General features: G+C 37.1%; 1 protein-coding gene across 2 annotated transcripts in view; it reads right to left on the bottom strand.

Annotated features, from left to right (window-relative positions):
- Positions 1 to 26,153, bottom strand: part of LOC117405785 (cilia- and flagella-associated protein 47-like) — a 178,965-nt gene that overhangs the window by 139,631 nt on the left and 13,181 nt on the right. The window contains exons 21-33 of one of the 2 annotated variants that reach the window (XM_059030139.1): positions 26,002 to 26,096; positions 24,894 to 25,062; positions 22,097 to 22,197; positions 17,884 to 18,043; positions 16,999 to 17,197; positions 13,596 to 13,805; positions 8,693 to 8,793; positions 6,913 to 7,059; positions 5,803 to 6,022; positions 5,465 to 5,680; positions 3,973 to 4,069; positions 2,649 to 2,789; positions 1,554 to 1,752 (exon numbers count right to left, since the gene is read on the bottom strand). In XM_059030139.1, the coding sequence (XP_058886122.1) occupies positions 1,554 to 1,752; positions 2,649 to 2,789; positions 3,973 to 4,069; positions 5,465 to 5,680; positions 5,803 to 6,022; positions 6,913 to 7,059; positions 8,693 to 8,793; positions 13,596 to 13,805; positions 16,999 to 17,197; positions 17,884 to 18,043; positions 22,097 to 22,197; positions 24,894 to 25,062; positions 26,002 to 26,096 (2,055 nt within the window). The remainder of the gene's footprint in view (positions 1 to 1,553; positions 1,753 to 2,648; positions 2,790 to 3,972; positions 4,070 to 5,464; positions 5,681 to 5,802; positions 6,023 to 6,912; positions 7,060 to 8,692; positions 8,794 to 13,595; positions 13,806 to 16,998; positions 17,198 to 17,883; positions 18,044 to 22,096; positions 22,198 to 24,893; positions 25,063 to 26,001; positions 26,097 to 26,153) is intronic. The other variant, XM_059030140.1, reaches the window with a different exon arrangement.

Here is a 26,153-nt window from a genome sequence, read left to right as displayed (position 1 = left end):
TCCGTGGTTTGTACCTATTTCAATGCTGTAATACAAAGGTCCTATTGTTTTACATGTTTTTATTTTTTATTTTAAAGAGGCACAGGGTGACTATAAATTCACTTGGCCATTGTACACTGCTGATGTAAAAAAAAAACACTTATTTCTCAAAATGAAAGGAACATTTTTGAAATTATCCCAAGGATGTTGGCCATACTGAGCTGTTAATACATTAATGCTTGCAGGTGTCAGTTATAACTAGGGCTTCTGATTTCCGGTGTTTTCCTCAGCTTGAACTTACTCTCCTTTAAGAATTCAGTTGATATCTGTGAAGCCATTCATGCATCTCAATGGCGGTGTTTACAGGCACAAGTCATGACAGTTTCCTCACAACCTGTTTGCTGTACTTTTCAGGAAATGCGTTGCTTAATAAATCGGACGTACCAATGCAGATTACTTAATTCATAGTCATTTAGGGGAGGGGGTATTTAAATGTCCATGTCTGCTTACTAAGTAGGAAAAGAACGACTCTGAATATCGTGAGTCCTTTTGCTGTTTCACGATGTATTCGCGTGACAACGTCACACAGTCATGACTGTAGAGTCAATTTTCAAGTGCATGTAAACCAAGCCAATCACAACTGAGAAACGTGTAAATAGTAAAATTGATTTATTTATTTATCTTGCTGTGAAACAACTAAATGGGCTTTTAAAATCAGCCTAGCCTTAATTTTTCATTTACAAGCAGAATGTTCAAGTGAGATCCCAACATGTTAATAAGTGACTAATAAGTGACTAATCTTTATTAAAGCTATAATGAAAAAGAAAGTATTTTATGCTGGATACACGTTACAATTATTCTGCGTGGCTATTTACATTAATAAAGAGGAGTCATTTCTGCTTTTAAATGAAAAAGTATGACCTACGATTTAAAAGCCCATTTCAAAGGAAAAAAGTAAATGAAATCAGGCTACTATTAATGCGTTTCTCAATTGTGATTGAGATACACGAATGACTTAACAGGTCTCAATTACATGTTTCAAGGAGAGTAGAAAAGTCTAAAACACTGAAAATCAGAAGCACTAGTTATAACCTATTGTGGCGACATGAAAATATTGTTTTCCAATGTCTAATGTAGGGGCTCTTCCAGATCAGATTAGGAACAATTGCCTTATTTTACTGATCCTGCTGAAGATGAAGTAGAATCCAATATAATTAAGGACCTGGTAGCAGTCCAAATGGCCAAGCAGCTTTATAACTACATGTAGAGAGGTGAAACAAAGTATGCTACTTTTTTCCTGTAATAAAATTCTGCTTATTACCTGTCTCAAGGATCCATATTCAATTTATAATCCAAAGTGTTGCTTTTATGATGTATTGTGATATACAGTATGTAAGTCACTGAATGACTACATATGATCTTACATCACTCAGCAGTAAGGTTACAGTCAACAGAATTATAGCCATGTTTTTTTGTGGGTTTGGTTTTCTCTAAATGACCATGTACAACAGGGTAAAATCAGCTACAGTGATAAAAAAAGAGTCTCAAAGTATAGACTGTGATAATTTTAGTACCTTGGGTGCTGCAGTCTCTCCACACTATGCTTCTCATTTTTTCATAATTGAAGTTCAGCCAGGTGAGAAGCTTTCGCTCAGATGTTGAGTAAATATTGCTGGATAGAGGGTCAGGATTAATTTTTGGAATGTGTTCCACATTTTCTGATACAAACAGATTGCTGGGGTTATTTGTTGAAACACGAGAAAGTACCAACACCTTTAAGAAAAAAAAAAAAAAAAGAAGAAAAAATAACCACACCATTTTCTATGACCACAGATGAGGAAATAAAATACACTGGGAAGCCGGCATTCAACTCAAACAATTGCAAACATTGTAAAAGGTAAGATGGAACATTTTAACAACTCTACTGTTCAGAACACTTTAACCCTTAGCGGTCCATTGTCGGACTGGGTCCGACATTGCAATTATTCCTCTCAGGTCCTTTGTCGGACTGGGTCCGACATCATTATAGCAACGCAAAAAACGGGTTTCTAGTCGTTTTTTCTCCGGAAAAAGCCGAGAAAACCATTCAATTGCCGAGTGGGAGCGACAGGAGCCGAAACAAGTCGGAAAAAAAATAAATAAATAAAAAAAGGCGTATCTCATGAATAAGCATACATGGTATCAGGTATCAGATAACGGGGCGGTCATAGTAAACAAGCTGGCTGAGTGCGTCAGCGCACAGAGACTATCATGGACATTTGCAGAGCTTTTTTCAGATGTTATAGTAATAAAATAATGAATTTGATCGCATTATTGAGGAGTTTGGTGATAAAACGAGTGATCCGGAGATGATTGATCGGTATGTACGACTATTATTTTTATTATTATTTATTTCTTACATAGATGAAAGCGATAGCGAACGAAAGGGTGTGGTGGGGCTGGAGAAGCCTAGTGAGTGCTTTGTTGATTTGCAGGGCCATTTAAACCCGTTTGACTGTGGAAAAAAATACATTTTAAACAGCGCGTCTAAAATTAACTGCGCGTGTGAAAATAAATTGGACCTGACGCGCACTTAATAAATGGACTGCAAAGGTTATGACAAAAAGACAGCTAATGACACAAAAGCTATAACTAACCCAATGTCAACAATCCAGACGAGTATTACTTACTTTGTAAATCTGTAGCAACACATCTGTCCATGCACGTTTGCTCAAAGACTCAAATGAAATGGCATCCAGTCCAGCCAGACTGATATCCTGAGGCTTGTCTGTGCCCTTTGCTTCATCTTTCTGCAGCTGACCTAACTGAGCCTTAGTAAGGGAACATTTAAATGTTGCATCACTTCCAATAGTATTTTAACAGCAGGTAAAACGTTTAAAACGTGTTGTAATCTTTCCATGGCAATCTCTCATACAGTACACAGGCTAATCAAGCTTGTAGTAAAAAGCTGGAATGGGTGAAACTGCTATGCAAAAGGAGTCTTATTTTCATCCCTGGTACATACAAAACGCTTCTTAGTATACAAATACAAAAATTAGGTCAATAGTATTTCACGTGACCTAATTTAAGATATCCTAACTCAAGTTTAAAGAGTAAGCACAATTGAAATAAATGCCCTGGTAGTTTTCTTTCTTTACTTTTTACTTTTTTTAATTATTATTATGTCCTTGCCTTCAAGACAGGAAGGCGATAGAAGACATTCTTTCTAAACCAAGTCCCTTTATTTACTATTTCTGGGGTACAATGCTTTCAATGACTGCCCTTGAAGGGTCTCGTCATCTCTGGTTGTCCTTTCCCAACAGAAAAAGAAAAAACACTTTTTTTTAGCTGAGGTCTCTATAAATTCAGGGGGTCTCATAGGTTACGGCATTATAGCGTTAATTGTTAATATTCTCTCCTTCTTTCAAGTGTGAAATGTCTAAGTCAAGAAAACAAATTCAGATTCTTTTGATGCATGGTGCAGATTGTAGTGCATTCTTTTGATGAATGGTGTGTAGGAGGCTGTGTGGTCCAGTGGTTAAAGAAACTGGCTTGTAACCAGGTTCAAATCCCACCTCAGCCAGTGACTCATTGTGTGAGCAAGTCACTTAACCTCCTTGTGCTCTGTCTTTTGGGTGAGACGTAGTTGTAAGTGACTCTGCAGCTGATGCATAGTTCACACACCCTAGTCTCTGTAAGTCGCCTTGGATAAAGGCGTTTGCTAAATAAACAAATAATAATTGCCAAAATGGTGTGGGCATCCGATTTAATGGAGAATTTCCTAATTAGAATAAAATATCATATTGCCTATAATACCTGACTTATGGCACACCCTATATACCACATATATACTTGCTGAATCACCATGGAAAGTAGTATACCTCAAAAAGTAGGAGGACAACAATACATTTTGTCTTCAGTTATATAAAAAATACATTGAGTTCCAATCTTAACATTTCAGCTTTTGGAGGGATGGCTGACATCACAATAAAAAAATATAACTTATTCAATTACCCCAAAATCTGTTACCTGCAGGCCAATCCAGTGTCTAAAATCCTCAGGTGCAAGCAGGAACTCTGGCCTTATGTAAGCGAGACTGGACCCTTGTGCCCTGACACAGTAGAAAAAAATGGCAGAAAATGGGTATCGGTCAGGAAATAAATGGTTCTTTACAACACAAATATAACAATATATATTTTTTCTGACTGCTAATATCACAGTATGAGTAGAGTACATAGAGAAACTATGTGAAACTACAGGGGGATTTTAAAAGGAGTGTCCCTTTTAAAAGTGTCCTATAGTAAAAGCATAGCAAAGTGTAATAAAGCATAGAGTAGGAAAAAGCATAAGAATACACATTTGTGAATCAAACTGAACTATACTCGACAAGTATAGTTAATATAAGTATTCCCTGTATTTTTATGGATAAAGCAATTTGCTGTTTAAGAGGACAGTTCTGAGTATACACTTGGTTTCCACTTTCATCATATATAACACAATTTTTGGGGGATTGGGCTGTATAATGGAATATTCTAAACCATCCAAGCTCATCACAATTAGCAAAGTAAGATTATATTTAAATCCACAGCATCTGTTCATCTATTTCTACAGAAAGAAGGCTTTCTTCAGTGAACAGAAACATCTAACAGTTTGGGGTCATTCCAATTGATTCCTTTTTTTTTTTTTTTTTAATGAAAATTTAGTCGTCACCAATGGTTTGTACCCCGGTTTTCTCCCCAATTTGGAATGCCCAACTATTATTTTTATCCCGGTTCACCGCTGCAACTCCCCGGCGACTTGGGAAACGGAGGCTGAAACACGCGTCCTCCGAAACGTGTTCCTGCCCAGCAGTCAATTTTCGCACACTGCGGATCCACAACGAAGCTACCAGACCTATAGTGCCGGAGGACAACACAGATCTGAATGGTTCCACTGCAGACCCGCAGGCGCCCTATCAGGCACAGGGGTTGCTCCCTACCCAGGTGGCACTCAACCAATTGTGCACCGCCCCCTAGGAACCCCCGGTCGCGGTCGGCAATGACATAGCCTGGATTCAAATCTGCAATCTCCAGGCTATAGGACTCATCCTGCACTCCACACGGAGTGCCTTTACTGGATGTGCAACTTGGGAGCCCCCTATTCCAATGGATCTTAAAAGCGGGGGGGCCTATCCTGCCACAGTTTAAAGCCTTGATTAACAAAGAATCCAGGTTACACAGGTGAACAGACTTACCCTCTGCCCTGCACAACAATTCTGAGCAGAAACACTTAATCTACATCTGGATAAAAAAACATCCAACAGTGCATGGTAGCCTCTTTAGATGATTTAAGTAAAACATGAAATAAAAATAGGAACAAAAAAACAGATAGGTTCATATTTGAATTATTTAAATGAGATAGTACTTAGATCTGACTCTGCTCATATCAAATGAATAGACTCCTACATATTTAATTAAGGCATGTATCTGGCTTTCATAAGTACTCTAACCTTGAAGTGTGTACTTACTTTAGAAAGGTAAGCAGGGTGGAATGTTGCCAATGAAGCTGTAGAACACGCTCATTGAGGTCACAGGGCAAAGACTGGCTTGCAGTGATTCCTGGTAACATCTGGCCACTCAGGTGGAACAGCATGTCATAAACGGTTTTTGTGTCCTTTCTGTGGCTGACTTGATAGGAAGCCTTTCTATGTGGTGAATTTGATGTCTGAACTTTACATACAGCACTAACAAACAAAAAAAAGCGGTGTTAAAATGTTTAATACGATCTTTGATTATATTCTGTGCTTGCAAACTGATTAGATCTAAATGTTCTTTACTTGCAATGTTGTGACCATAACAGTCTTACCTTCTCAATGACTGCGGAACAGAAATGGGGTGAGAACCTTTAGGCCAGCCGTAGAGACTAAACCATTTTTGTACAGCCTTTAAAATCCCATGGTAGAAGTGTCCTTCCTCTGAGTCCTCTGCAGGAAAGGTTGGAAATCCGAGTGTGTTTTTCCTGCCTTGTGGGTCAGTCTCATCTGTTTTATTTCTTCCTTTTCCAGATAGATTTTCTTCTAGTGTATCTGAAAATTAAACACACAACTTGGACTTGCCACAATTCTCCTCTCCCTAAATTTGGCCCATGGCCTTGTCCATTGGAGCTCCTTAGCCAGTGTTGCCAACTTATGATATATTAACATGGGCATTTAAATTTATTCAGGAAACGTTCGCCCTTCATCCTCATATATATATATATATATATATATATATATATATATATATATATATATATATATATATATGTATTGTAACAGCAGCGGGAATGTGAGACAGCAGGGAGGGGGTTAAAACCTCCCTGCGAGAGAATGCACCTTTTTTGTTTGATTGTTTTTCTTTTGTTTAATTTAATTGTTTAATTGTTTTATTATTTAATTATCCCCTGCACCTGGGTAGTAATTAAGAATGGGAACCAGGTGCAGGGTATTTAAGAGGAATAGTCAGTTTACTCGGGGGCTGCTGAGTAGAAGGAGGCAGATGAGGTGCTCTGCTTCTGAGCAGTCGTGGAAAGTAAGTGTTGGGTTTTTGTGTGTGTGTGTGACAGGTAAACGGCTTAGCCGCCCTGCGAGGTAGGCAGGGAATAACCTGTTTAGTGAGTGCTCCAAGACGGAGTTAGGTTTTGTTTTGTATTTGTTTTATTTTTGTGTTTATTAAAATATAGCGCAACTGCGCTTAAAAAAACGCCATTTCTCTGTCCTGGGTCGTAATTTTAAAGGGGCACGAACCCGAGTGAGTGCAATCTTGTTACAATATATATATATATATATATATATATATATATATATATATATATATATATATAGTGTATATAATTACTTAGCTACTAAAACATCACCCATTAAAACCATTGTTTAAAATTGATAGTGATAACAGAAGCTCTGCTGGTATTAAATTAAGAAAACAAGCCGTGTAGTACCTGAAAATGATTCCTCACAGGTGGAGCTTGTGACTATAAATGTTGAACTGGAGGAAGTACTAGAAGAGAGGGTTCCTGGGGTGTAACATGGATGTAGAATAGCTTCTCCGGTGCTCTGGGGTTTGCCATTGGCACCATTTAGCTGTCCTATAAAGCAATAAAATAAAATAAAACATTTGAAGCACAATTCACAGTCTGCAGCAGCTGTCTAACCTGGAGATGATTAAAGCACGAAAAAGGTAATCAGAGCAGACTGCTGATGCAAAATGAGAAAATATAATCATTAGAAGATATTTCTTTGTGCAATTGAAACTGAGATGTACGTGTTAAACAGTAGGCGGCAATCTTGTTCAGCTTGTTGAAAAAAAAAAATTGAATATTGCATGTAGAAATCCCATGATCTGCCAACAAAACAAAGGCACCATTATTAACATCTAAATAATGTGAATGAAGGGGTTTCAAAGCGTGTTGATTTAGAAAATGTAGATAGGGTAAGATATGGACAGATTATCATAAATTATATTTGAATACACTGAAATATATTAGTTACAAATGTTTATTTTTGTTAAGCTAATTGTATTCAGAAAGGAGGCATCCGCAAAAGATTTGAGATAAACAATTCTTTATTGCATTTGACAGATGACCATGCCCATGATGAAACGTAATATAATTTTGCCCATGGCCCTGTCCATTGGAGCGCCTTAGCCAGTATTGCCAACTTAACGATTTTGTCACTAGATCCAGCGACTTTTGGGTTTCCCTAGTGACAAAAATATTGTCAAAGCAGCTAGCGACAAATCTAGCGACTTTCACTGCTGACAACAGGGATTTTCAGAGAAAGAAGTCCCAAATTGTATCATCACAACATAAGTCACACGCAGCTCAATACACCACGCTTCTCTCATCCTGAAGTAGTACATTGGTGGTGTTCTTCACATAGTGCAGATTTCAGCAGTTCTGCACAGATCTGCACAGTTCTGGACAGAATCGCACAGAGATGTGCGTTCTTCGAGGTCTGCTGCGTGACATCACTCCACCCGCAGAAATCTGTGCAGATCCTGCACAGCCCAGCGCAGCTTTGAAAAGGTGCTGCGGAGCTGGTTGCGACTGTGAACCAAAGAGATCATGAGTGACCTGCTAATCATAATGCAAATAACTACTACAACTGCTGCCCCCTTGTTAGCGGAAGCAAACAACATCAGTTATTTAAACAAACATAATGTACTAAATCACTGATAAGTGATGTATAATCTAACTCTGTATAGATAGATAATCTAGACAGATATAAATAAAACGTTTAAAAATGATCAGGCATCATTAATACATTTAATATTGTTTATAATGGTGTTTACTCTGGTTAAGCGATTCCGAGAGGAGTGGTAAATTGTCTAGCGACATTTCTGGCGACTTTAGAATGTCTAAATAGCGACATCTAGCGACTTTGTGTGGTTTCTCTAGTGACTTCCTGCTTTGTGGAGTTGGCAACACTGTCCTTAGCCGCCCATATATGCTGGCTAAACTGTGAAGTAATGAATATTGATTGATGACAGCGGGCACTCTGGGCCACCTTCCCCCAAGACAAGGCGGGCTGCAAGGTGAAAGCAGGGGAGGAGGACCAAACCAAAAAAACGACAAGGAGGGATAGACGAGAGGGCTATTGAAAGGAACAGTTTGATTACGTATGTGATTACAGGATGGATTCTCATTTCAGAAACACAACATAGTTTCCAATGGCATCAATACAGATGAACTGAACATCATGGGTACATTTTTAACTTACCACTTTTCAGGACAATCTGCTGGTCTGAGCGATGAAGAGCCAGGTAAGGGTAAGCTGTTAAAATGCAATTGTCTGCTGTTGCAGCAACTGGAAGCAGGAACCTAAACAGGATTAAGGAAAGAATTTCTCACTTATCTTACATTTCTAAATATATATTTATATGAAGCTCTGCCAAAGTTGGAAAGGAACATACAATATTGTTGCTCAATTTGATCTAAATCCTATTGCTATGATAAAAAAAAAATCTAAATGTTTTCACTCAGCATTATTGAGATAGACAAAGCAACTGACTTTCTGAACAGAGTTAATAAAGAAAAACTCACAACAGATCAGAGCTAAATCTTTGAAAGTTGTGCTTCTTTTTGACAAGTCATGAAAAAAAGTGTATTTGATAATATTGTACTTGACTTGAGAATATTTGGCTTGCACACAAAGCAATGTTAGAGTTTTTGCAATGACAAATTCTGTCTGCTTGAGTCAAAGTTTGAACATTATTGATACAAATGAGCCGCTCCCAAATGCAAGCTGATAATTATTCAGTAAAAAAATCAATGCAGACACACCCTTGTATATCACAACAGCACCCCCGTCCCCCTACACATTTTGCCTATGAATGAATATTTTTTTAAAAAGCATCATGAAAGGGATCATTAACCTTTCTCACCCACCCCAAAAAGTGCTGTTATAATTTTTTTCTGAAGGGATAACTGCACGAGTAATTGTTTTTTCAAGGAACTTTTGTGCTGTAACATTGTTTAAAATGACTGTCCAGCTGAAGCCTGATTCATTGGCTACAGGAAACATCAGGCATTCTAATTTTCATTCTACTTCCTTCAATTCATTTCAGACAATAACCAGCCTAATTTCCAAATTGGGTTGCTGTCTTTTCAGTGACGGATTGTGTTTTTCTTTAAAAAGATAAACTGACGCAAATGCAGAAAGGAAACAGCTCACACAGGCAGCTGTGGTTTCAGCATATAAACAAAACGCAATGGCTGTTCTTTAATTTGCATTCACAACATTTAATTTCCCAGAGCTATCACAGCAGCATATGTCAATCAGAAGACAAATTATTTTGATGAATGCTTGTAGAGAATAAAGTCTCAGCAACATAATGATGGAACCAAAAGTCCAAGAGGTAGATTTCAAATGACTGACAGAAGTGTTGCGATAGGGCAATGCTTAGTGATAATTTCTGCAAGGAAACCTGATTTTAATACTGTAGCTTGCATTCAGCAAGTGTGTTGTGCCTAGCGATAGACTAAAGCAATGCAAACATTTTGGACAGCACTGTGTTGCGATGTATGTAAATGAGCTATAATATCGTAAATGTGCTTTTTTTTTTTTTTTTTCTTTTTTTTTATAAATTTAGTCGTTGCCAATTATTTTACTCCGGTTTTCACCCCAATTTTAGCATGCCCAATTATTATATGTATCCTTGGCTCACCGCTCGCAACACCCCCGCCGACTCGGGAAACGGAGGCTGGAACACGCGTCCTCCGAAACGTGCTCCTGCCAAGCCGTCATTTTTCACACTGCAGATCCACAGCAATGCCACCAGACCTATAGTGCCGGAGGACAACACAGATTTGGAGGCTCCACTGCAGAGCCACAGGCGCCCTATCAGCCACAGGGGTCGCTGATGCGCGGTGAGTCGTGGATTCCCCTGCCGACCTAAGCCCTCCCTACCCGGGCAGCGCTCAGCCAATTGTGCGCCGCCCCCTAGGAACTCCCAGTCACGGTCGGCTGTGACATAGCCTGGATTCGAACCTGCGATCTCCAGGCTATAGGGCACATCCTGCACTCCGTGCGGAGCGCCTTTACTGGATGCGCCACTCGGGAGCCCCGTAAATGTGCTTTGCAACAAAAATAATTTGTTTCTCATGCGATTTCTGTTTACGTTTGCGGTTGATCTGGAGGTGATGCAAATGCTATTGCTATTCTAGATTTGACATATTCATCCTGAATTGTGTTTCAAAGTGTCTTTACCACCTAGAGGGAATACATACTGATTACTTTATGAAGCACATAAATATTTATCTGAAGATGTTCATATTCATGAGATCAAGCTCTTAAGTTAAAAAGCAGCAGAACACTGTTTATTAATCTGTGGATAGGAACATGTTCAGATAGACACTGGGATATATAATTAATAAATCATAAAGAGGGTAACATTTAATAATTGTATTTATCTTTTGTGTCATTTGTTTCACATGTGTAGCTCTAATTTGTTTCTCTTTTACTGCTTACATTTCTGAAATGTCTTGTTAAAAATGTATTCTCATTTGTTTCTCATTTTCTTTCTCATATCATGGTTTTAGGAGCAACATTTGAGCCATTAAAAAGAGTTAAATGAGGAGAAAATGAGATTCTCAAGCATTTCCCAGGGAAATGAACAGGATGAGACGCACATTTTCTCTCTGGGTATAAACCAATTAAACAACTCCAATACCTACAGAGCTTGATTAATATAGTACGATACCTTATATATTCAGTTTTATCAATGGTTTGGTACCACATTATTTCACAAAACATATTCAAATGAAGGTCCTTTAAGAAGTTCATAATAAATGTTATTTGTGTTTTTGCAGTTTTATACAGACATCAATTCCCCAAAACACATTTTTCTCTGATTTCTGTTTGTTTGGTATAGGCTACACTTCAAAGTCGCTACTAAATTTGATAGAGCCTGGTTTTAAACTCAATAATAATAAATAATCCCAGGTCCTCTGGTCTGTCTGGGTAACATGTCCATGAAGTTCCACGAATTTTAGTCAATCATTTAGGGATGTCACAGTATACCGTGGTATACATTTCCATTGTTTTGATACCATGACCATTTTTCCATACCATGGTTATCGAGTTCACGGTTCACTGTGGTATGCAAAAGTAGTTTACGTGTTTTATCCCAAATTGGTGCTTGCTGCTTGGGCGCTTCATAAAAAAAAAAGTAAAATGTCAATGAAGTCTGTACAAATGAGATACCATGGTGTTCATTTCACATCAAGAGTACCGTATATTCCTTATGGCTCCCACAAAGCTGGTAAGAATAAATGTCGGTGCATGTAACTAAGAGCACTTAAATTAAAACTAAGCTGATTTATGCTTTAAAACATTGAAAGCTTTATTTTTTCCTTTAAAAACGTTTTGCAAACTTTGTACAGTCATGGGAGCTTATTAAAATGTGTCATTTTACATAGGATGTTCATTGTATTTTGTAGTTATAGAATGAACTGGGAAATATGTTCCAGCTAAAACCCAGAAGAGAGAGATACTGCACATAGAGCTATGTAAAGCTGTTTAAAGTTTATTTTTTAAATTGTATTTCTTTAATTAGCTACTTACATTTTTGTAATGTCATTTATACTGGTCTTAATAGCTGTACAATAAAAAGGACATTATACCACGGTATAACGTTACACATGGTATATTTTTTTTATTGTTATCATACAGTCAAAATTTAATACTGTGACATCCCTAATCAGTTTTTGTTTTGTATTTTGAAATATTGCATTCTATTAACAGCAACAGAAGACTAAAAATAAGCACACACAAGTACATGGCAAACATCAAGCTATAGGCCTGGACATTAGATTTTTGATAAGGGACATTCCCAAAAGTGTAATTAGCAGCAACACCTGCACCAAGTACTGTTTTCGATGCCACTACAAATAATTTTGCCAATAATATTGCAGTAGGTTTGCACTTCATTATCGTAAACAGGGTAAATTTGCAAAGCAGTTAAAATCTACCCCTTTGTCTATAACCCTTCTACAATGTAACAATTTTTTTTTTACTGTTCTACAATAACTTATTGAACTCATAATGCCACTTCCAAACAGTCAACAGCTACCATGGGCAAACTGATTTACATATCAATGAACATTATTGCTCGACTACCCTACTAAACACGAACAAGCAATCAGTGATTCAGCATCTTGTATGTACCATGATGATGGGGATGTAGAAGCAAAAAACTCTGAAGACACTTTGTTGTATTATTTTCAAAGGAAACAAAATCACAATATTATGAAAGCCCTATAAATATTGCCAAATATTTTATTTAAAATTCCTCCTTGTAATACAATGGGCAGTATTCCGCTGATAAGAGGTTGTTTATTGAGGCAATTTTTGAGGAAATGGCTAAACTGTGATTATGTTATTAATCATAGGCACATACCATCTTTCCACATCCCTAGTACCCCACATCAATCATAAATATTTTAATTGTTTTTTTTTTATGTGATTCTAGAGAAACAAAAAAAGGTTTGAACAGAACAGTTGTGGCTAGATTTGCCAAAATGTGATCCTGCTAAATTAGACTTGACTGTTTCTTGTGTTAGCAATATGACTGCAAAATGAATCCCCAAGAAACTGCATACAATTATGAATAAGAAACTTAAAAAAGCATTAGCCCTCTAGTTAGAATCCCTTGTAGAACCACCAGAGTTTAGCAACATTTTTCTAGCCAAGAAGATTAAATTGGTTTGTACTGCTGGTGGCATCCATCTTTTCTCCTGTGGTTTCCATGGCCATTTTTTATAAATTAGACAGATTTAGCTACCCTTGGTATCAGAGCGAACCACTGTATCACATGGTTGGTACAGTAAAAAACTAAACTTCTATTTGAAAAGTTGTATTCACTCCTCTGGCACCACAGACCTTTCCTTCGAGCACCTGGATAAAAAAAAAGAACTAAGAAGACAGTGGGGTAGTAAAACTTCATTAAATGGGTGATTTTGGTGATTATTGTAATTCAGTGTTACAAAATCAAAACATGCAATATGAATGTTCTACAGCCTGGACAACAGAAACCTACTTTTTTCAGTTGGGGGGGGGGGGGGGGGGCGGGGGGGTAGAGAAATTCTATGCATGACAGTAACATATTTAGGGAGAGCAGTACCTGTTGTTTTCCTCATCAGTGAAGATGATATCAAAAGACAAGGCGACTGGTCTAGAGAACTTAAAGCTGATTGAACAAGTTAGAGGTTTATTCTGTCCTTCAGGCAAGATTGAAATTGTCTGGCCACTTGGAAACTGCAGCGAGAAAGGCTGAAACTTGCTTCCATCATCTAGCTCTATTTCTGGAATTTCCGCTTGAATTAAGGAATTCCTGACATGTAAAGAAACAAATCAGATGCAAAATAAGTATCATAAAAATTATCTAAATAACCATGTAGCAAAGCAACATTGCATACATTTTTACGAGTATAATCATTGTTAATAAAATTCCTTTTTTATTTTTTTTACTGAATCAAACAATAAAGTCCTTGGAACTATATTTGCACAACACAATATAATACCAATGATGGATAGGTCTGTTTATTGTTTGTATAATTGTTTAAAAAGGTAAGAAACAAAGGTCTGAATTTGTTTACTTTACACTTCATAGATTATCAATGTGAATATCTAGCCATTCTCTTATATCCTAATCTTAAATGGAATCATAACCATAAAAGGTTATTAACTCAAACAGTAGCACAGGGCAGATATACAGGATTCCACATTACCAAAGCTGAAATGGTCTGTGCTGCATATGCTTCACAAAAATACATTCAAATAAATGGAGCAAGAGTCCCATGGGGGCTTGCATATTGCAATTAGTAGGAACAGTTCAAAGCTTTCATCATTATTTTTAGTTATAATAATATTAATTAATTTTAATGCCAGCCATAGGAAAACACAGTGATCTCCAATTCCAAATTGGAAACCATGGCAATTCACAGAAGTGTTTATTAAATAGGCAATTATTTTACCACTTTGACAAGGCTGAAGTTTCTGCAATAATTACATTTATTTTGCTACCCCCACCTTAGTAGAAACTGCACATTTTACTTTTAATGGTCTTAATTCCCCAGACGGGCTTTTCATAATTCCATGCAACATGTGGTGAAAATGTATGCAAGGAATAGAAACCTTGCTTGGTCTTGCCCCTTTATTGTGGAGATACCACCTGTCAGCAGCTGCTTTCCACTAATAAAGCATTAATATTAATATCAATATAATGTTCCAGCATGAAATTATTTTCACTGCTAAATCGATTAGCATTTTAATGAAACTGTTCAACTATGCATACAATTAGGAAAGGAATATATTATATTGTGTGTGTTATCTAACATTATCTATATTTGTTTCTACTTCGATCAGTGTTTACCATGCTTTCCTTTTTAACCACAGTCTCTTTCTGAAAAGACTCCTAAAATCTGAATTTCTGGATGTGAGGCCTTCATTTCTGGACCCTCTCTAACAGTATTTTTTGTATAGAGATTTTCCATTTACTACCTCCCAGTTACAGCAAATACAGTTGCACATCACTAATGGTGATTACAGAAATCCAGCTTTTAGGAGTCTTTACAGAAGCTGGACATGTGGTGGAAAAAAGGAGGTTTAACAACGATCTAAAAAGAAACAGCAATAGACATACAAAACACACACAGAATACTACTACTAAAAACTACAGTAATTAAATATTCGAAAATGCAGATGGATAAAAGTATCCTTCTGACCCCTATGTTATTAACACGAAACAGAATAATGCACAGAAAAACTAATCATTACACATTTTACACGTTTCTGATATGTTTTGCAATATAAGTAGTGTTCTGCATTTCCGGTTTATTCCGAATTTTACCAAAATATTACAGGATTTTTTTTTTAACTGGACGTCGGTGTTTGCTGATTTATTTTGACTCCAACATTGTAATAAGCAGCCCTACACTGTATTCTTGGATACAGCAGACATTTAGATGTCAGAGGATCAAATAACGTTCAAATGACATACTGAAAAATAAGTGACACCTTACACTAAAACAATAAAGTGAACTGAGAGACAAGTGATCCATTTATGCAGCTTTTACACACACTTTAATAAAAAGAGAGCATAGAATGACTGTTAATTAGTTTGTCAGAGCGTTGTGCTTTGCTGGACAGCCACTGTTTATTGCAGAAAGGTATTTATTAGTGACTTCATGCGACAGTATCCAATTCAATACTCTTGTACTCGCCTATTGCTGCCTCGACCTTTCTGCTCCCTCCTATCTTCAGATTATTATTTCTCCCTACACCCCCTCTCGCCCCCTCTGCTCCTCCACCACCGGCAGATTAGCTGTACTCCCCCTCTGCTCCACAGCTTCCAGAGCCTGCTCCTTCTCCACCCTTGCCCCTCAGTGGTGGAACGACCTACCCATGAACATCAGGACTGCTCAGTCCCTGGCTATCTTCCGGCGTCTCCTCAAGACACACCTGTTCAGACAGCTTCTGTAAACCTCACAACTCTCCACTATAATGGACTATATGTCACCCAATTGTACCAGTACTTGCATCATCTTGTACTTGCACTGAACTGCCCCATATTTTTCCGTATTCTACTACTGCTCTTAATTATAACTATTTTCTGTATCTTGTACTTGTTTTACTCTTTAAGGTTTTTTGTAACTGCTCTTCTTTGAAATCGTTCCCATCCATGTATCATACTTACTATGTGCTCTTAATGGAATTTATTCTTATAAGCAAATATTTTTACTATAAGTTTGCTGCTCTTAGTCGAATTCGCTCTTAAATTTAATTTACTGTATTCTTTATTTTGCTCTTATTTGTATTTGATCTTACTATCTACTGATTTTATTGTGCTTTATAACTGCTCTTATCTGTAATGTGATATTTTGCAATGTGATACTTTGTATTGTGATATTTTGTACTGTAAGTCGCTCTGGATAAGGGCGTCTGCTAATAAATAAATAATAATAATAACAATAATAATACTGTCCATCATCTAAAATACTGCCTAACACCGACAATCTTAATCGTAAATATTTGACAGAAAATGGTGATGCTTTAGTTGGTAAACTTATGAAACGCATTGATGGAAATGTCCAGTGTGGTTTTTGATGCGTCTCCCGATGGCTTGCACCGCCCAGTTCTGTCAATTCTTTTCTTTTTATGATTCCAAGGCGAATAAACCTGGCTTGTTTTGTGCTGATGTCATGTTCATAACTTCTGTAGATACTATTTCCATCAGCACAGCAATTGCCCAAACATTTGCAAAGTACCAGCTAACTTGGGAAAATGTGGCTTCGACTTGCATAGATTCTGCTTCATCATACATGCCAGGGACATTAAACTTAATAAGAAACCTGCTATGTATCATATTCCACATATAAAGTGTGTATACTGAGATTTTATTTCCCCTTATTTTAACCAATGTTTCAATTAAAAACAATTCTTTACCGATTTTATCCCTATTTATATGTAAAATAAACTTTAAAGATAAAAAACAAAAATACGGAACAGTAAATATAAGGTACAACCTTATGTAGTCCTGGGGAATAATACTGATTGTAGCTCCAGCCTCAGTGTCCAGTGGCACAGGGGTTAAAACCACATATGGGGGATCAAATGTAACTTTAGGTGCTTTAGCAATGCCGGAAAGGGAGATGTGTCTGTAGGGATGGATGTGGTCCTCATTCAGAAACAGAGGGACTTCTGCACTGTAGCTTCCTGGGCGGGCTAGAATTACAGAGCAAAAACTAAATTAAAAGAACAAGAACTGCCTGCCATAATTGCATCTTTTAGATTTAGGCTGTACTGTTGTGACAGGGCAGAGGCCCTGTACTGGAAAAATATTGCTTTAGCTGGCAGCCATCTTCGCTCAAACACTGAGTCGAAGACTTGAGCCAAGATGGCTACCTGTTGCCCAGATGAGATGATTTAGGTTAAATTGGATTGGTGTGGTGTCTTTTGAAGGTAGGTTGATTGACTAGGAATGTAATTCTAGATTGGCCGATCAATCAGTTAATTGGCCATCTGAGAGAGAGACCACACTATAAAAAGAACAAAGAAATAGTTCAGTTCAGTTTTGAGGGACTCAGAGAGGAATCTTTTAGGGACTCCAAAATTAAAATTAATTCAGTGGTTACCTAACTTTTGTTTCAAGAAGGAAAGCAGTGTTGTTTTGGCCATCAAGCCAATGTTTATTGAAGAATAAAATCATTTTTGATTTAAAAGTCCAGTCTGCCTCAAAAGTCTTACTGCACTCTGGATTCTTTATTACAGCTGTATGACTGAATACACATATTTAAACAAATATAGTATGAAATGGAGTGCATAATTATTTTAACTCTGAGAAAGCCCTAACATAAAACATGAATTGAACGTTCAAAAGAAAAAAAAAAAAAAAAAAAAAAAAAACTTACCTGGACAAAAGCAGATACTGACGAGGAAGGTTTGGCCGGGCTCTAGGGTCCCAGATTGCTGACAGACTTTAAAGACACTTTCCTCCGTTACCTTATTCAATTTGCTCAGGTCTAACGTCCACATAATTTCTCGCTGAGAAGTATTTTTCAGTTCCAGTGTCTGCAAACATTTACAAAATATATATCACTGTATATATATATATCTATATATATATATATATATATATATATATATATATATATATATATAGATATATATATATATATATATATATATATATATATATATATATCGTACGCAGACAGGCTCAAAGAATTGAATCTGTGCAGTCTTGAACAAAGAAGACTATGCAGTGATCTGATTCAAGCATTCAAAATTCTAAAAGGTATTGACAAAGTCGACCCAGGGGACTTTTTCGACCTGAAAAAAGAAACAAGGACCAGGGGTCACAAATGGAGATTAGATAAGGGAATTCAGAAGAGAAAATAGGAGGCACTTTTTTACACAGAGAATTGTGATGGTCTGGAACCAACTGTGGGGTTTTTATATCCTACAATAACCTGCAGTTGGCTGATTAAGCCAACTGCCAAAATAATTAAACAATTAACTAAACAGTACAACAACTGTAGGCTTTTCAGCCTGTGGCCTTCTGAGGAATGTAGTCCTGTGCTCCACAGGACTGCACTATTTGCTTCCCGTCTCACTATACATATAGATATATATATATATATACATATATATATATATATATATATATATATATATAAGTACATTTATTTGTTATTTTTATTGTGTTTTTGCTGTCTGTGGAGTTAACCTTGGAGTAGTTGTTTACCCTAATCCTTATAAAATATCTAAAATTCACCTGCTTTTCAGACAAACAGGCAGCATGATACAGTCCTCTCTCTGAACCAAGTAAACCTACTTGTTCTACAGGTCCCCAAGCTATCCATTTATTAAGTCATTTTGTTTGGTTGAACAGCCATTATCGGAAATATTTATAGTAAATATGGACAGGAGAGGAGGCATATAGTGGGAAATTATGGCTCCCGAGGGAAGAACTATAGTTACCACTATGAGCCGAGGTCTGCAGTCCATATTTGTTTTATGAATCGGTCAAAAAAGTAATGTTTTTGAAGTCCATAGTGCATAGTTATTTTTTGGCATATAACTGTCCATCTGACTTCACTGCAGCATAGAAGTCCTATTTATTTACATTGTCGAGTTGGATTTGTTTAGTAGAATTAGAATTTCAGGAAGTCAGAAAACACTGAAAGCAAAGTTTTTATGACACTTTTTTTTTCTGTTACATCACAAAATCGCTCTCCAGGAGGTCCAGATGCGGGTTTGTCCGCCATTTTGCTTGGGTGTGTGAAGACAGGAAGGACGCTCAGTGTGATGACGTAACTATTGACCGTAAGCAGTGTCACGGTGGCAATAGTTGGATCTATTTTTGGTCATATGGTGAGGTTTTAACCAATCACATGCCAGAATTTCTAAGGACTGATTCATAAATATATAGCGGCTTGGACAAAATACTTAGGTAAATGTATTCTCAATACAAAATATAAAATGTATCCAGATATAAAATACAAACTACTTTGGAAACACTGTATTTTCAATACAAGATACAATTGTATTTGGAAAATAACTTTAATAAAACAAACCAAGATTTTAATAGCTCATCCAGAAAAAGAAAAATGGTCAATTAAGGAATGAAACACTTAACAAGTTTCAAGCTACATTAAGCAAACATTATTATTATTTGTTCTTTTAGCAGACGCCTTTATCCAAGGCGACTTACAGAGACTAGGGTGTGTGAACTATGCATCAGCTGCAGAATCACTTACAACTACGTCTCATCTGAAAGACGGAGCATAAGGAGGTTAGTGACTTGCTCAAGGTCACACAATGAGTCAGTGGCTGAGGTGGGATTTGGACCGGGGATCTTCTGGTTACAAGCCCTTTTCTTTGACCACTGGACCACACAGCCTCCTGCAGTGGGTCCTTGTTTCCTTTGGCAGCAACCACCACTGGCTACTACATTTTAATAGATATCTGATGCACTATTATGCCAATTCTCCTTCAGAGCATTTGACATTTCAGGGTTGGTGGTCTGATGCCTAAGGTGGCATTCTGAAACATCCCACAGTGGTTTGATGGGGTTTAAGTTGTCACTCTGGGCCAGCCTCTGCACATTTTCAACATTATTATCCATGCACCACCGTCTAACACCTGGAGTCTTCCGGTGGAAAAAGAGCACCTGGGATCATGTGGCTTGGTGGACCGCGGCGCACCAGAGTGCCTCAGGCTGACAGGAGACCGATGTACATAGAATTAGGCACTACTAAATTGTGAGGAAAAAAGAAAAATGATTGGGCATACTACTAAATAAAAAATAAATTTAAAAAGATACATAAATAAATAAAAGAAGACTACAGTGACTGTTCTCAGTCAGTTCTCCTTTAACAAATCCTTTTTTTATGGAAGTTGTTCTGTCATTTCATTACAGCATTTACATTTATGTTATGCTAACCAATTAATTAGATCACCTTATGAAGAGTTTTTCACATAGATTTCAAGTAGATTTCAATTATTTCTCAGGGCCTATGAATCATATTTTCGATCTAGCATCAATTGTATGCATATTATTATTACTAAGATGTAGTATTTATAGAAACGTTGTCATTTGGTTGCAATATTACATATTTTCCTTACTTAAAGGCTAGATTTTCCCTCTGAAGGGAGGATAGGATGAAATCGTCTTGGAGGCTCAAGTCAGAGCATCACCATTTTTTCACAAGCATGATTCTGTTGGAATAGTGGGACCCCGAGCCAAATCACACCTCAAACCTCTGTCTCACTCACCTGAGATTGCCATGCCAAGTGATTTTGTTGTTAAAATAGAAGCAATTATAGTACATTTTGTATGATGTTTCATACAGAACATGCACACATTAAAAATACTGGTAAATATTGCACTGTATTAGGATAATGCGCAGATATATTTTGAAGCCATTTATAGCTAATATACTAATCTTTTCCACATTGGTTTAATTACTTCCAAGTGTAGCTCTGTATCAGTATCTCAGCTGCACAAAACCTTTGCTAAGCCTTAGCTATGGATCTCCCAGGATAAGCTATTTTACACCAGTATATGATATAGGACTTTCCTTAAATAAATATCAAATAACCTTCTCTTCTCAAAACAAGCTGTTGAATCTTGGACAAAGAAAGAACAGCAGTATAAAACATATAGCAGTGAAACACTTAGGGGTTTGTATAATTCATAAATGTCATGTTGTCTCTTTGTGCCATATCTTTGTTGATAGTCTCTGATGTAGCAGCTATACACACAAACCTTTAATGTTTTAGATGAAATACAATTTGAAGCTATATGACATTTTAAAACTAAATGGCCTTCGCTGCAAAATGTACTCTTTATTGTCTGAATTTTGTAACAATTCCTACAGTGAGGCAGTGGGTTTGATGATTACTGCTGTATTTTTACAGAGATCATTTGTAACTACAGAAAGTATTATAATAGTAGAATGTGTGGTTATTGTTATTTTTAGCATATCAAGTGTTATCTTAATGTTTTCTCTGCAGTTGTTGCGTTTGACATGTATTCTTGTTGAAAGTTAAAAACATGCACATATCATTCTGTTATTTTTTTATCTGATGGACAGAGTTGGATTACTATTTTAAACCTGCTTTTTTGCTCAGGAGACTGACATGTCAGGTAGTGTACCTTAGGATCAGCACTTCCATCTTTCAAATTCTGTCGTGAAAGCTGGTGACATTGATAAATAATTGTTCTGAAACAGCCTCGACTTTGGAGCCTGATGCACCTAGTAAATGTCTACTAATATTTATTTATTTTATCCCCAAAAAGATGAACATTCTGAATAGCAGTTAGAAACACAATTGTTTCTGAGGAATACTAAAATATTCCCAACATGGCAATGTTCTGTGCTAAAAAATGAGTTCAACTTAGCTTCAATTTAGCTACAGAGGCAGTTTGTGTAGACTTATTTGATAACATACACCACTGACAATGAAAGATATGATTCTGCCACCATTGTTGCACTAATGAGTGAAATTTGGAGATAGATACATTTGTGCACAATATTCTTGTTTTGTGGTATTGCTTTCATTGTGTGGCAGTGGAAAAAAACACATTTTTGTTGTCAAACTTTCTAATTTACATACCTGATGGGTATTTAGGTTTTCAGTCAAAACACCCAGGTTACGCAGTTCTGAATGTATGAATTCCAGTTTTGACTTAGATATTTCAAGTGGGGGTCTCAGAGCTAAAAGAAAAGTAAATGAGTTAGGTACTGTACATGAAATGTTTATTCAATTCAAACTGGGATGCAATAAAAATTCAGCCCATGTAAATATTAACCATATTCCTGAGCAACATCCGAAGAATCCGACCCTTCCTCACCAACTATGCTACCCAGCTCCTGGTCCAGGCCCTGGTACTCTCCCGCCTAGACTACTGCAACTCCCTCCTGGCTGGTCTCCCTGTGTCCGCTACCCGTCCGCTCCAGCTCATCCAGAACTCTGCTGCCCGCCTGGTGTTCTCTCTGCCTCGCTTCGCCCATGCTACTCCACTACTCCGCTCGCTCCACTGGCTCCCGATCACCGCTCGCATCCAGTTCAAGACTCTTGTACTAGCCTACAGATGCCTTGACCAGACTGCACCCAGCTACCTCCAGACCCTCATCTCTCCCTACACCCCCACTCGACCTCTCCGCTCCGCCTGCACTAGAAGACTAGCTCTACCTCCGCTACACTCCCCTGCCTCCCGAGCCCGCTCCTTCTCCACCCTTGCTCCGCAGTGGTGGAATGACCTTCCTACAGATGTCAGGACTGCCCAGTCCCTGACCACATTCCGGCACCTCCTTAAGACTCACCTCTTCAAAGAGCACCTGTAGAACTCCTCTGTTTGTATCCTGAGACACTATCACCCTTCATGTAAATGTGCTTTATTTTGCTCTTATCTGCCCCTATTTTACTGCATTTAATCCTGTACTTCAGAATACTGTAATCTGCCAAGTGTTTAACCTGTAGTACTTTGTATTTAATCATATCCTGATGTAACTATCACTATTTAATCATATCCTGATGTAACTATCACTATTATCTGCTGTATCATTGAATTGTGGTTTGTCACACTTACACTTTGCTTGAACAAAAGTTATTGTATTTCTTGCTCTTATTGTATTACTTGTATTGTAACACTTGAAATGTATTTGCTTACGATTGTAAGTCACCCTGGATAAGGGCGTCTGCTAAGAAATAAATAATAAATAATAATAATAAAATGCAACAGGGTTATTTGATCCAGTATACAGATTTCATTGTGGTTTCTGACGCACACAAAAATCAAGTTTCTTTTTTTTTTTTTTTTTTTTCAAAAAGAACATTCTGAATGCAAGCTTGTTCTTCCATAAAATAAATTTAAAAAAAACAGACAACATAAGTTCAAAGACTGTGAAAGTGAATTTAAAAATGTAAACATTTTAGGAAATTAGCAATATTACCTGATAAAGACTTCACATAGTTTTTGTTATTTTTATTGTGTTTTTGCTGTCTGTGGAGTTAATCTTGGATTAGTTGTTTACCCTAATCCTTAAAAAATATCTAAAATTCACCTGCTTTTCAGACAGACAGGCAGCATGGTACAGTCCTCTCTCTGAACCAAGTAAACCTCCTTGTTCTACAGGCCCCCAAGCTATCCATTTATTAAGTCATTTTGTTTGGTTGAACAGCCATTATCGGAAATATTTAGAATTCTAGGTTTACCTTTATAAAAGTTTATGGTTGTAAAACCAAACCAAAGTATAGTGAAAGCATAATAAAGCATAGGTAAGCCCAGAGAGGTATGGTAAAGCAATTGTGGTTTTATGAATAAAAACAAAGCATCCCTTTGGAAAAGTCATCTACTGTACATATAATCTTCATATTGCCTTTTTTTTTTTAATCCATTAAACTCATACTAATAGTAATGTATATCAAAGTATATCCTGTGAAGCTGTAGATAACTACTAAACTATTTAATAACTAGATAAAAAAGCATTGGGGATGTTAATAACAAAGTGTGAGCTGAAGTTTCAGAACTCGGACCCAATGCGTTTGAAGCCCTTTTATTTATACTGTATAATTATCATTACATTAGAAGTGATGGTTGGTTTCAGTTCAGTTATTTTAATGACCCAGCCTGTTTCAGCTATGCAAATTCCCAGGCTTCTGTTGTCTGTCTCTGAAGAATTAATCAGCAGGGGGAGAGGGTGGGAATGGATATAACCCTTAGGTGTTTACATAAAGAACAGATCTCTTCATGCTTTCACTTCATGTAGCTTTCTTGATAATGATGCAGGTCTTTGGAAACTTTTTTGATGGTGACCCCATTTTAGTATTTAGTTGTATAAACTCTTTTTCATATCTTCTATGATTCATGTTTAAATAATTTGCAAGGAATTAATATATATATGTACAGTATATACATACACACACCTTCAACTGTGACTTGGATTTCCATAATGATGCAATCATTCTCACTTATATTCCTAGAGTATTCCTATACAATGCTATATAGCTGACACCTCAGCTGCCAGCCTAGTTCCTTTTCCAGATTGTTGAATAAACTGAATCATTTTACTTTTGCTTCTTGCACACAGAAGCAGCACCCCTACCTTATACTATACAGAGAACATACTGTGAGCAAAATATTCAGCCCGCTCTACCGAGCAACCTGAAAATATAGGTTCTGACAGCAGTGTGCTATTATGTAACTCTTAAAAGCTTGTTTTAAGGGGTGGGGTGTATAAGTCTGTAAGAGAGAAACACATACTTAAATGTTAATGGAGCATCTGCAGCATGCTCTGTACGATCAGTGTCCTTCAATGAGATCAACAATGCTTCATTTTTTCAAGTTGTTTAAACATCACTAGTTTGACAGAAGGTAGAGGGGTCAAGGAGAAACACTGTGGACACTTACCAGTTGCCTGCACTCTGCGTGATGGAGTATCCACAGTCACTATCTGTGGTCGAGGAGTCACAATGTGCTTCTCAGATACAGAAGGCGTTTTTGGTATAGAACTGGGAGGTGGAGATGGAGCTCTTGTGTTGTTAATCCTGACAGGGAGACAGAAGTCATATGCTGCCACCTAGAGGAACAAATGGTTATGAATAAAATTTAAATAAAATACAGTACATTTTTAAAAATAACTGTTTTTATGCAGAGGAGAATTCTGCTCTACAAAGTACATTGTTATTCATAGATGTTTTAAAATCGTAGTATAGCTTTGTTTCTGGGAAAGAGTACAATCGGACCTTTAAAAAGATAGATTTCACAGACCAGCTCATTAAAAAAGAATGAACAAACCTGCAAAGAATTAAACTTTTTGCTGTGGTATAGAAACACTGGCACTGTCTCCAAACATGCCTGCAAAAAACTTTTAACAACTGGTGTGAAAGGATGGCTTGAGTGGTGCGTGTGGGTGGTGATGACAGACCAGGAAACGAAACAACAACACAGGACGGTACGGGCAAAACGGTGCTGCTGCACTCGTATTTAATAATTAACAAAATAAACAGTTTAAACAAAAAAACACACAAAACAAAGAAAAGGGCACCCTGGCCAAAGTAAAACAAACACTAACAATTCTCCTTATTTTAAGTACACGAGAGCCTTGTTTGCTGGCTGGTAGCATTCGCTCTTATTCTCCTTACTTCTCCTTACAACTCTCCGTTTGTCTGAGCCCGGAGTGAGTCTTTTATACTGTGGCTTTAGCCTTAATTACCCATTAAACAATTACCTTATTAAGGATCCGGCCACAATCCCATGGGCTTTATTGTGATGGGGATTTAACCCCATCCCCGCCAGCTACAGTTTACGATACAATAATGTCGGACTGCTTTTGTCCGTCCGCACACACATATACAATATAATAATCATAATAATAATGCTATTAATAACAAATAATATATACATAAATAATAAAATAGGCACAAGGGGAGGGCTCCCCGTCACAATTGGTAAATGAAGAATCTGAATATTCAAAGAGTGTTACAAAGTTTAATTGCATAATATTTGATAAACTTACCTCTGTTGGAGTAAATAATAAAAAGCATTCCAGAACTTCTCTCCTATCCATATCCACAGAATATACATGGGAGTCTTCGTGGTCCAGATTGATTGCTACAAAACACTTCAGTTAACAAACATTTCAACAAACTCATGGATTGTCTCAGCTTA

Source organism: Acipenser ruthenus, chromosome 9, assembly GCF_902713425.1.
Source record: "Acipenser ruthenus chromosome 9, fAciRut3.2 maternal haplotype, whole genome shotgun sequence".
In the NCBI taxonomy this organism is placed as follows: Eukaryota; Metazoa; Chordata; class Actinopteri; order Acipenseriformes; family Acipenseridae; genus Acipenser; species Acipenser ruthenus.
Note: the sequence above shows the minus strand (reverse complement) of the source record. Positions and strands in the feature narration are given on the sequence as shown.